General features: G+C 64.2%; 1 protein-coding gene across 1 annotated transcript; it reads left to right on the top strand.

Annotated features, from left to right (window-relative positions):
- The first annotated feature begins 183 nt into the window (after nt 1–183).
- Nucleotides 184–9,038, top strand: DFFB (DNA fragmentation factor subunit beta). The gene is made up of 7 exons (XM_054583371.1): nt 184–407; nt 1,947–2,073; nt 4,132–4,320; nt 5,235–5,314; nt 5,426–5,596; nt 6,405–6,505; nt 8,804–9,038. The coding sequence occupies exons 1-7, from the start codon at nt 285–287 to the stop codon at nt 9,036–9,038; spliced, it is 1,026 nt and encodes a 341-aa protein (XP_054439346.1). The 5' UTR covers nt 184–284.
- Nucleotides 9,039–9,722: the final 684 nt, after the last annotated feature.

Raw genomic sequence — 9,722 nt, 5'->3', positions numbered from 1 at the left:
CTGCGCGACCCCGCCCCGCCGCGCCGCGGCTGCGCAAGAGACGGGACGGTGCCTGCGCTTCCCCCGGCCTTCTGGGTAACGGAGTTTCAGGGAATTACGCATGCGCACAGGCGTGGCCGCGCCTCCGCTTTCCCCGGCCTTCTGGGTAATGAAGTTCCGGGGGCGGCGCGCGGCCTTCTTCCCCCTCTGTCGCGTACACCCGCATCCGACCTCGCCGTCCCGGTGAGGGCGCGCCGGGGCATCGGGCCCGGCAGGGGCTGCCCGCGGAGCCTGAGGCCCTGAGGATGATGTCTGTGTTCCGGAAGCCCAAGACGTTCAAGCTGCGGGCCCTGCACAACCAGCAGAAGTTTGGGGTGGCGGGGAAGAGCTGCCAGGAGGTGCTGCGGAAGGGGTGCCTCCACTTCCAGGTGCGGCGGGGGCCGGGGTCGGGGCCCGGGACCCGGGGCCTCGGGCCGCCCCTTGCAGGCTCCGCGCAGGGGTGAGGGCAGCCATGGGAGCTTGCCGGGAGGCTCTGGATGAGGGGACAGTCTGACCCACAACCTGTCACCATCAGCACCGGCGGCGCATCGCGTCCCCGAGTCCTGACGGGTGCCCCGCGAGGCGGAAGCTGTCCGCATATGTCCCGAGGCGGAGAACCTGAGCCAGGGTCCCCCGCGTGGGCTGTGATGGGGCCCTTCCAATACCCGTGGATCGGGTGCTAGCTCCTCCAGTTGGCCGAGCCTCGGAGGGCACGCCGGGCGCTGCAGGGCAGGTGGAATGTGGGCCCTCGGGCGCGGGGCGCCAAGCGCTGGCAGAGGTGCGCGTCTCCGCGGACAGCGTCAGGGAAGCCTCGGCGCCGCTCTCAGGGGAACCCAGGGAGCGGGAAGGGCCGCTCTCCAGAGTGTATGCTTTCCAGAGTGTATGCGGAGATGGCGGGGGCGCTCCAGGGAGTCCCCGTGTTGGCACCAGGGGCCCCTGGAAACCCCTGGAGTCAGGAACTTCTTCCTCAGGCTCCTAAGCCAGACACAGAGCGCAGGGGGCTCGTACAGGGGGTGCGGGGATGCCTTCGGTCCTCTGACTGTGAGAGTCACGACCTCCCTGGCTTGAGATCGAGGACCCTGTTCCCAGGCACACCAGCTGATTCTCTGCGAGTCAGGACACAGCCACTTGGCCTCCCTGGGACTCAGTTTCCCCTTGTGTAAAATGAAGGGGTTGGGCTCCGAGGCCTCTCCAGGCCCGGCAGCCCGAATGCTGTATTTCATCCATCCGTTATTCCTACTCGCATGGAATTTGTTTCCGTGGCTGCGCCTAGGCCCATGCTGGTGTGTACACGGGCTGGGCAGGGCCCGGCAGGGCCGGGCAGGGCCGGGATGGGAGTTGCCATAAAAAGTCACAAAACTGTCCGGTGTGGAGCAACAGAGAGCCGGAGCTGTGCACGTAAACAGTCCTGTGCATTGGTCACACGTCTGTACAGAGGCCATGTGTCACCTTCAGTAAGACGTTCTTCCAAATTAACCAGCGCCCGGGGAACGAGGAGTGCGTGGAGCTGACGGGCCCCAACCCCCGCCCGCCACCCTCGCCGTCACCGATGGGGCTGCACCGGGCAGCTTAGCGGCAGCAGTTACGCGTCATTTTTGGAAACAGGCTCAGGCTCTAAGTGCCCTGGAGGAGCAGTTGGAAAGGGTCGGTGTCCTGCACCCCACAAAGCAGTGACGGCTGTGTACACCTTGGTGTGACTTCACGTTTTAGAACCCCCTACGCTGGCGCCCTGGCTCCGGCCCTCGGATTCTTCAGACACACGTGCACGTCGCAGGCCTGCACCCGCTGGACTGCAGATGGCATGCCAAGCGCGGGTCTTTAAAACGTGGCGTGTTCTTGTTCTTTGGGAGGCCTGCGTGTGGGAGCCCTCATGCTGCTCCTCTGAGGCTCCGATGAGTGAGTGACCGGCCCTCTCCCCTCCTCCCCAGCTGCCTGTGCCGGGCTCCCGCCTCTGCCTCTACGAAGACGGCACGGAGCTGACTGCAGGTTACTTCTGGAACGTCCCCGACAACTCGGAGCTCGTGCTGCTCACTGAGGGCCAGACCTGGCAGGGCTGTGAGTGGCGGGGAAGCTGGCGGGGCCCTGGGGGTGCTGCGGGAAGGGGCCTGGCAGACAGTCCTCTGGGGAGGATGCTCCAGCGGTCAGCCAGCCCATGAAAAGATGCTCGATAGCATCAGCCTTCAGGGGCATGCAGGCCAAAGCCCCGTGTGGCTGCACCTCCCCGCTGCCCCCCGAGGATGAGCGCCGGTGAGGACGCGGGGAGACTGGCAGCCTCACCCCCTGCTGCTGGGCGGAGTCTGGTGGTTCCTGAAGCCGGGAAACAGAATCACCCAGGGACCCGGTGGACGTGAGGACACACGTCTAGGCAGAGGCTGTGTGCGGACGTGCACAGAAGCCTGGTTCATGACGCCTGAAGGGGGCAGGGACCCCGTGCTCACTGATGGACACATGGCGGATTCGGACGATGGAATGTCATTTTACCAGGAAGAGGCGTGAAGTCTGGACTCACGCTCAGACACAGGTGTTCCTGGAAAATATGTTAAGTGAAAGAAACCAGTCACGAAGGGCCATATAGAATATGATTCCACCCATGTGGAGGGTCCAGAACAGAGATGGCTGTAGAGACAGCATCGGGATCAGCCGTTGTTAGGGCTGGGGTGGGGTGCAGGAGGGGATGGCAGACAGCTAAGGGGAGGAAACGTCTTTTCCGGGGGAGGAAAATGTGCTACAGTTGAACGTGGAGATGGTTGCCCGGCCCTGTGAATAACAAGCGTGCCGAGTTGTGCGTTGTGTTTGGGGGAACTTGCAGGGAATGGGAATTGAATCTCAATACAGCCGTTAAAGAAAAGAAAAAGCAAAGAAACCCCCACAGCGTTCCGGGGGGCTGCAGCAGGCCGCCCCCCTGGCTGTGCCCCGGGGAGCCTGAGCTCCTTAGCTGCTGCCCATGCCGGTTGTCACTTCAGCCAATCTGATGGGTGCACAGTGCGGTCCATGGTGGCTTAATTTGCGTTTCCCAAGGGCTAATGATGGTAGCCCTCTTTTCTTGTGGCAATTTGCCATCTGTACACAGTCACGTGCCGCCTTCCACAGCGTGATCGGGGAAGTGTGTCGTGGCGTGGCCCGTCACTGAGCGAACTTCGGAGCGCGCTCACACAGCCCGGGCAGCCTGCCCGCCTCGGCTCTGTGGCCGCCGCATCGTCTGCAGGGTTGTTACTGTCTCCTCTTTGGTGGAATGTCTCTTTGTGTCTTTTGTCTATTTTCGAATTGTTTTTTATTTTTTAACGGTGAATTTTGAAAACGTTTTTTCCTGAGACACTCTGAATGTGAGTCTTTTGTCCGGTGGTTTGTCTTTTCATTCTCTTACGAAGAGGAAGGGTCTTTCGTTGGAGCCAAAGTTCTTCATTTTGACGGAGGCCAATTTGCCCATTTTTTTTTTTTCATTCTTCTACTTTTGCTGTCAGGCCTGAGGAGTTTCCCCCAGGGGTAGGTGCCGGAGGCTCTCACTGCCTCGTTTTTCCGCACCGGTCGTTACGACCACGAGGCTCTTCCTCCTCCTCCTGGGGAGGGCAGGTGGCAGAGGCCGGCCTGCAGACGCTGAGCAGCCTCCGGTCCCTCGGCAGACCCCTGGGCCGCGGCTCTCGGTTGCGTGTTTGCTGGGCTCTGCTTGTAGGTGCTGTGAGGGCCTCGGTGGACCCCGGCTCCACGGGGTGGCTCCCTGGCCTGCTGGGTGGCTCACCGCTTTGGGCGCTCTGGGCGCATGAGAAACGACTCCAGGAGGCGGCAGGAGGTGCCTCGCAGACCTGGGGAGTGAGGCCCCCGGGAGGCCCAAAGACCAGAGGGTTCCGTTTGGAGAAGAGGGGGTGGCAGGGGGCAGCTTCCATCTTCCGAAGGGCTCCCCGAGCCCTCCTGCCGGTCCTCGCCCCACCCGAGGTCGGGGCGCCTGGCCCACCGCCCCAGGACCGGGACCTCAGGCACGCTGGGGTTGGCAGTTTCCCGAAGGAGTGGTGTAGGCCCGGGGAGCTCTTTCTCATGGAGGCCGCGAGCACTGTTTCTTCCCAAGGCGGTGCCCCGAGGACTGAGAGCCCTTCTGTTTGTCCCCCCTTCTGGTGGCAGATGTGAGTGACATCAGTCGCCTCCTCAGTGTGTTCCACAAGCCGCACGTTGGGGTCATCCAGGCCGCCCGACAGCTGCTGTCCGACGAGCAGGCCCCGCTGCGGCAGAAGCTGCTGGCCGACCTCCTGCACACCATCAGCGAGAACATCGCGGCCGAGACCCGGGATGAGGACCCGCCCTGGTTCGAAGGTGCCCCGTGGAGCCGGGGCCTGGGCGGCTGGGGGTGGGAGGGCTTCCCCGAGCTGGACACCCCAGGGGCGGCCGGATTCCACGTGAGCTCCCGCAGCGGGGGGCGCCCCAGATTAGGGGCTCGCCTGCGCCCCTGCGCGTGGCAAGTGGACTCTGGGCAGCCTGGGACTGTGAGGAAGGTCACGTCACACACAGCCCACCGTCCTAGCCGTTGTCAAGGGCAAGGGTACGGCTCAGGGGGTCGGGCACAGTCACGCTGTCGGGCGGGCGTCGCCACTGTCCTCTCCCTTTTCTTTAAAGATTTTATTTATTTTTAGGCAGAGGGGAAGGGAGGAAGAAAAAGAGGGAGAGAAACATGGATGTGTGGTTGCCTCTCGGGCGCCCCCTACTGGGGCCCTGGCCGGGAACCGAACAGGCGACCCTTTGGTTCGCAGGCTGGACTGGCGTTCGAGCCACCGAGCCGAGCCGCAGCAGCCAGGGCTCAGTATTTGTCTTTTTGTGACTGGCTGATCCCACAGAGCTTAACGTCTTCAAGGTCCATCGTGCTGTAGCAGGTGTCAGAGTTTCCTTCCTTTTCAAAGATGAATCACCGTCCGCTGTGTGGCTGGGCCGCGCTCTCTTTATCCACTCATCCATCGGTGGACAGGGGGTGGCTCCTGCCTTTCGGCCTGGCCTGTTCAGTCAGTTTCGAAGCGGCCTTGAGAGAATGCGTCTGTCCTGAAAAGGTGGCACCAGGCAGGAGCCCCCGGCAGGCGCCTGAGACCCTTCTGGTGGACCAGAGACCCCCCCAGGAGCGTGAGCAGGGTGGGCGTGCACGGCCCGGCAGGGCACTTCCCAGACACAGCCCCAGCCCACACCCGCCCTCCCGCCGAGGGCGGCCGCGGAGTGCAGGGTCTGCCTTGGGTTCCCCGCAGGTCTGGAGCCCCGGTTTAGGAGCAAGTCCAGCTACCTGAGGTTCAGCTGTGAGAGCAGGATCCGGAGCTACCTGAGGGAGGTAGGGCCGCCCCCGGGGTGTGCGCCGGGCGGGTTGGCGGCGGCGGCTCCGCGGCGGCGGCGGCGGCGGCGGCGGGCTGCAGCCCTTGGCGGTGTCCTTGGTGTCCCCCAGGTGAGCGCGCACACGTCTGCGGTGGGCGTGCAGGCCCGGGAGGAGTTCGTGCGGGTCGTGGACGCCATGGGCCAGAAGCTGAGGGCTGCGCAGTACAACGGCTGCTACTTCGACCGGGGCGCCAAGGCCGGCAGCCGGCTCTGCACGCCCGAGGGCTGGTTCTCCTGCCAGGTGGGCCGCACGCCCTGCTTCCCGGGGCCCCGTCGGGCCGCCTCCCACAGGGGAGAGGGCCTCCCGCTCTGGGCCTCCGGTGGGGGTCAGCTCCCGCTCCCCGGGAGGGAAGGACGTCTGCAGCAAAAGGGACCCCTGAGGCTGCGGAGAGGCTGCTGGGCCCACCCAGGGCCCGAGAACCTGCGTTCCCGGCGCGTTCCCCAGTGGCACTCCTGCCGGTCGGGGGCCTTGCTGCTGCTGTGGGTTGGGAGGACCCAGGTGCGCGAGTGGATGGCGCCTTGGCGTTGTGGGGTGACGTTGCTTTGGGCGGGCTGGTCAGAGGAGGGATGGTCAGGAGCCTCTGGAAAACACGCACGTTGTTCCCCGGGGTTAGCTTCGCAGGTGACGGAGGGCTCGGGGACTTCAGGGCTTGTGGTCACTGTGACATTTTGGGCACTGGTTAAGCGTGACTCCTGGTGGGTGGCATTGGCTGCAGGTGGCGTTCTGACTGCGCAGGCAGACGCCGCAGGCTTCTCCGCGACACCTGAGTGAATCCCGGGCGTGCCATGTCCCGCAGGGGCTACCTCTGGGGTGGGGGCCGCAGGTCTGGGGACTTGCAGACGCGACCTTTGTGAAGCATGTGGAGGGTCCTTCCGGCCTTCACCTCGGTGACATGGCAGGCGTGGCCCAGCCTTAAGTGCCAATGGCACCTGGGGCTCTGGCGAGTAGAGCGCCCCTGGCCTGGGAGAGTGACTCAGCGATGGAGGTGGCCGAGGCCAGCAGGCGAGAGGCCCCCTTCGCAGCAGTCACCGGCTCTCTCTCGGCACAGGGTCCTTTCGATGTGGCCGGCTGTGCGTCCAAGCACTCCATCAACCCCTACGGGAACAGGGAGAGCCGGGTCCTCTTCAGCACCTGGAACCTGGACCACGTGTGAGTCTGCCGCATCGGGAGGGCCCGGCCTGGGGAACCACCTCCAGGCCCAGGAGGCGCCCACGGGGCTGCCCCGCGGGGTGCCCGCGGCTCGCCCGCTGCCTCGGGCTTCACGCGTGGCCCTTGCAGGGCCTGGGCCCAAAGGGGCGACGGGCGGCGGTGTGGAAGGCGCTGCGGGCGCACGCGGCGCTTCTGCTGCCACCGCGGACTGTGTGTCGTTCCCCGGGGCCTCGTCCCTGCGGCCCCACGTGTGTCCCTCTCAGCTGCGCCCCCTGCGCATGGGGCCGGCGGCCAGCGTGCTGACGCCCTGGGTGGCCGTCTCGGGTGCCGCCGGGGCAGGCCGTCCCGCCCCGGCCAGGCCGGGCCGAAGTCTCGTGTTCGGGTGTCTGCCGGTGCGCCCTAAGGGGAGCAGGCGCGGGGCGACCTGCTGTTTGATGGAGGCGCGCTCCTTGAAGGCCGTCCTGCCCTCGCCCCGCTTGATGATGGCAGACACCTTCCGGCGCCCTGAGAGCGGCAGCTCACTTTTGGGAATCAGGTGTTTTTGAAAGTGTCCTCAGCGTGGTACGGCTGAGGTCCCTTCCTCCCATCCCTGGGGACCACCGTGCTGCAGTTGCCGTCCGGGCTGAGGGTGGCCCGCGGGCTGCTTGCGCGCCTGCGCTCGTCCCCAGCAGGCGTTACGCTTCCTGGACATGAGCTGTGTGCACAGCTTGTCTGCTAAAGTGCCCCCGCAGGGCGGCGCCAAGTCTCTTTCTGCCGGACGCCCGGCCTTCAGTGCTTCTGAAACAACTGCAGGGGAATCTCTCGCCCACGCACCTGTGTGAGGTGGGCCGAGGGCCCTGGTCCCGCGGTCACTGTGCAAGAGGGTTACACCCGTGCGGCTGAGCGAGTCTCACCTCCCAGTGTCCTCGCTGTGTGTCCCTGCCCCCGCACGGATTCCTGCAGCTGCCGGACTCCGGCAGGCAGGGCGCCAGTGGTGGCCGGACAGACAGGGGCTTGTCTTCCCTGGACGCTGCCATCGGCACTCGAGGGAGGAGGTGGCCTGGCCTCCTTGGGGAGCGGGGCTGTAGGCGGAGGGCCAGCCCCAGCCCCACCCGCAGAGCACACCCATGTGAGCCGCCAGGCCACCCACAGAAAGCGCTAAGTTTTGGGGGGCTGGTTACACAGCGGCTGGTAATTGACCTCGTGGTTTTTCCTTCCTCCGCCCTACAGCCCCGGACCCCGCCCCTAGCTCCTCCGGGCCCCCTAGGGGCTGGTGACGGGTCTCAGTCTCTTCCCCTGGCTCTCCAGCGCCTCCCTCAGGACCCGGGGAGCTGCGTGCATGTCACTTGTCCCTGTGGACCAAAAAGGGATTTGTGTCCGGCATCCGGGGCCTCTCTTCTCTTTTGATCTCAAGCACGGTTTTGTTTTCATTTTTTGGTAAAGGAAGGGACATTTTATTCAGCGCTTGCTGTGTGGTAGGGAGAGGAGCCTGTCTGCACCAGGTCGGTGCACCACACTGCTGCCAGCCTTCCTGGCGGTGACCTGTCCAGTCCACTGAGCCGCTCACGAGCCTTGGCACTGTTAGCGCACGGTCTTCGCGTTGCTTGTGTGAGAGTGAAAAAGCTCACACGGAGCAGCGTCATGACCGCTGGGAGCGGACGCACACTTACGCGCGCAGACGGGTCTCAGGTCAGGACTGGAAGGACAAACTTGAAACCCTAACACTGGTCATCGCCGGGCAGGGATGAGGGGAACGAGGTCAACGTGGTCGTCAGAAGTGACTAGGTTTATCTGTAAAGTTCTACTTAAAAAACGTCCACGTGCGATTGTGTGATTCTTTGGTAAATCTACACACAGACAAAAGTGTGGCAGCAAGGAAGCCAGGGTGGCGGTGGGGACCGTGACGGACTCGGGCTGGTCCCCATTTCTTCCTGTGCACTTCTCACTACTGAAAAGACACGAGCCACTCAGTTTTCACAGTGGCACGAGCGAAGCCGCTTGCAGCGGGCTTCGCCAGGCATGGCCGCGCGCGGTGCCGGCACTCGGACGAGTATGTGCAGGGACAGTCCCTGAGTGCGTGTCCCGTGGCAGCACCGGGTCTTCTCCTGTCATTGCCACCCAGCTCCTTGGGTTGTTGCCAAGTGTGCTGTCTTTAGAAGTCTTCACTTTTCCACTTGTCCTTTCCTGTAAGGGGCCCGATCACTGCTTTACATTTGACTACGGCCGAGAAGAAGCTGGACTTCAGCCGCTTCTGGGGTCCGGCGGGCTGGTGCCTCTGGGGTTTCATGGCAAATGACCACCTCTAACCTTACTCTGCAGGATAGAAAAGAAACGCACCATTATTCCCACGCTGGCGGAGGCGATCGAAGACCAGAACGGCAGACAGGTGGACTGGGAGTATTTTTACAGCTTGCTCTTCACCTCTGAGAACCTGAAGTTGGTGCACGTTGCCTGCCACAAGAAAACCACCCACAGACTCAGCTGTGACCCTCACAGGATTTTCAGGCCGCAGACGAAGCCCAGGAGGAAGCGGGCGGCGCGCAAGCGCCCGTGACTCAGCTCCCGCCCTCCAGGGCGCCCCAGGCTGGGGACTCGGCTCCCGCCCTCCATGGTGCCCCGGGCTGGGGACTTGGCTCACGCCCTCCACGGCGCCCCAGGGTGGTGACTCGGCTCCCGCCCTCCATGGTGCCCCAGGCTGGGGACAGCAGAATTTTCACAGGTGCTATTTTTTTCCATGGCAATACCTTCTGAAAAAAGCTTTTACAAAATCTTCCTACAGATTTCTGACCAGGGCATCCCTGAATCTGTGTCTGCGCCCGAGAGCCTGCAGCCAAGGATGAGTCTGGCACCCTGACAGGAGGTCAGGGGTGCTGGTGTCCGGTCCTGGGGCGGGGTCAGGGACCCGCCCTCTCTGACTTGCCCCACTTTCTGTGCTGGGTGGCAGCCTCCACGCCCAGGCTGAGGGACAAGACGTTCCGTCAGCTCAGCTGGGTCTCCCTCCCCGGGCAGGCGGGGAGCTCCACCCCCAGGCCTTTGGGGTGAAACGGTCCCACCCTGTAAAGAACACACAGGGCGTTCCCTCTGTGCTGTTTGTAGCGGCAGACGGGGGCCCTCAGGTGGCCCGGAGCAGGGCATGCAGCTGCGGCACGTCGCACCGCACGAGACTGCTGAGGTGTGGGCCAGGCCCAGGCGGTGCTGGCGCCAGGACTTGCTGCGCGGCAGCTTCAGGTTTGCGAAC

Source organism: Pteronotus mesoamericanus, unplaced genomic scaffold (assembly GCF_021234165.1).
Source record: "Pteronotus mesoamericanus isolate MK-2021 breed Mesoamerican mustached bat unplaced genomic scaffold, CSHL_Meso_final contig_1193, whole genome shotgun sequence".
Classification (NCBI taxonomy): Eukaryota; Metazoa; Chordata; class Mammalia; order Chiroptera; family Mormoopidae; genus Pteronotus; species Pteronotus mesoamericanus.
Note: the sequence above shows the minus strand (reverse complement) of the source record. Positions and strands in the feature narration are given on the sequence as shown.

What these genes read in the sequence shown, in the direction of transcription:
- DFFB (XM_054583371.1), top strand. Translation starts at nt 285, where the DNA reads ATGATGTCTGTGTTCCGGAAGCCCAAGACGTTCAAGCTGCGGGCCCTG. An exon ending in GGACCCGCCCTGGTTCGAAG is followed by an intron (nt 4,321 to 5,234) that starts GTGCCCCGTGGA and finishes GGTTCCCCGCAG; the next exon opens with GTCTGGAGCCCCGGTTTAGG. An exon ending in AGGGCTGGTTCTCCTGCCAG is followed by an intron (nt 5,597 to 6,404) that starts GTGGGCCGCACG and finishes CTCTCGGCACAG; the next exon opens with GGTCCTTTCGATGTGGCCGG.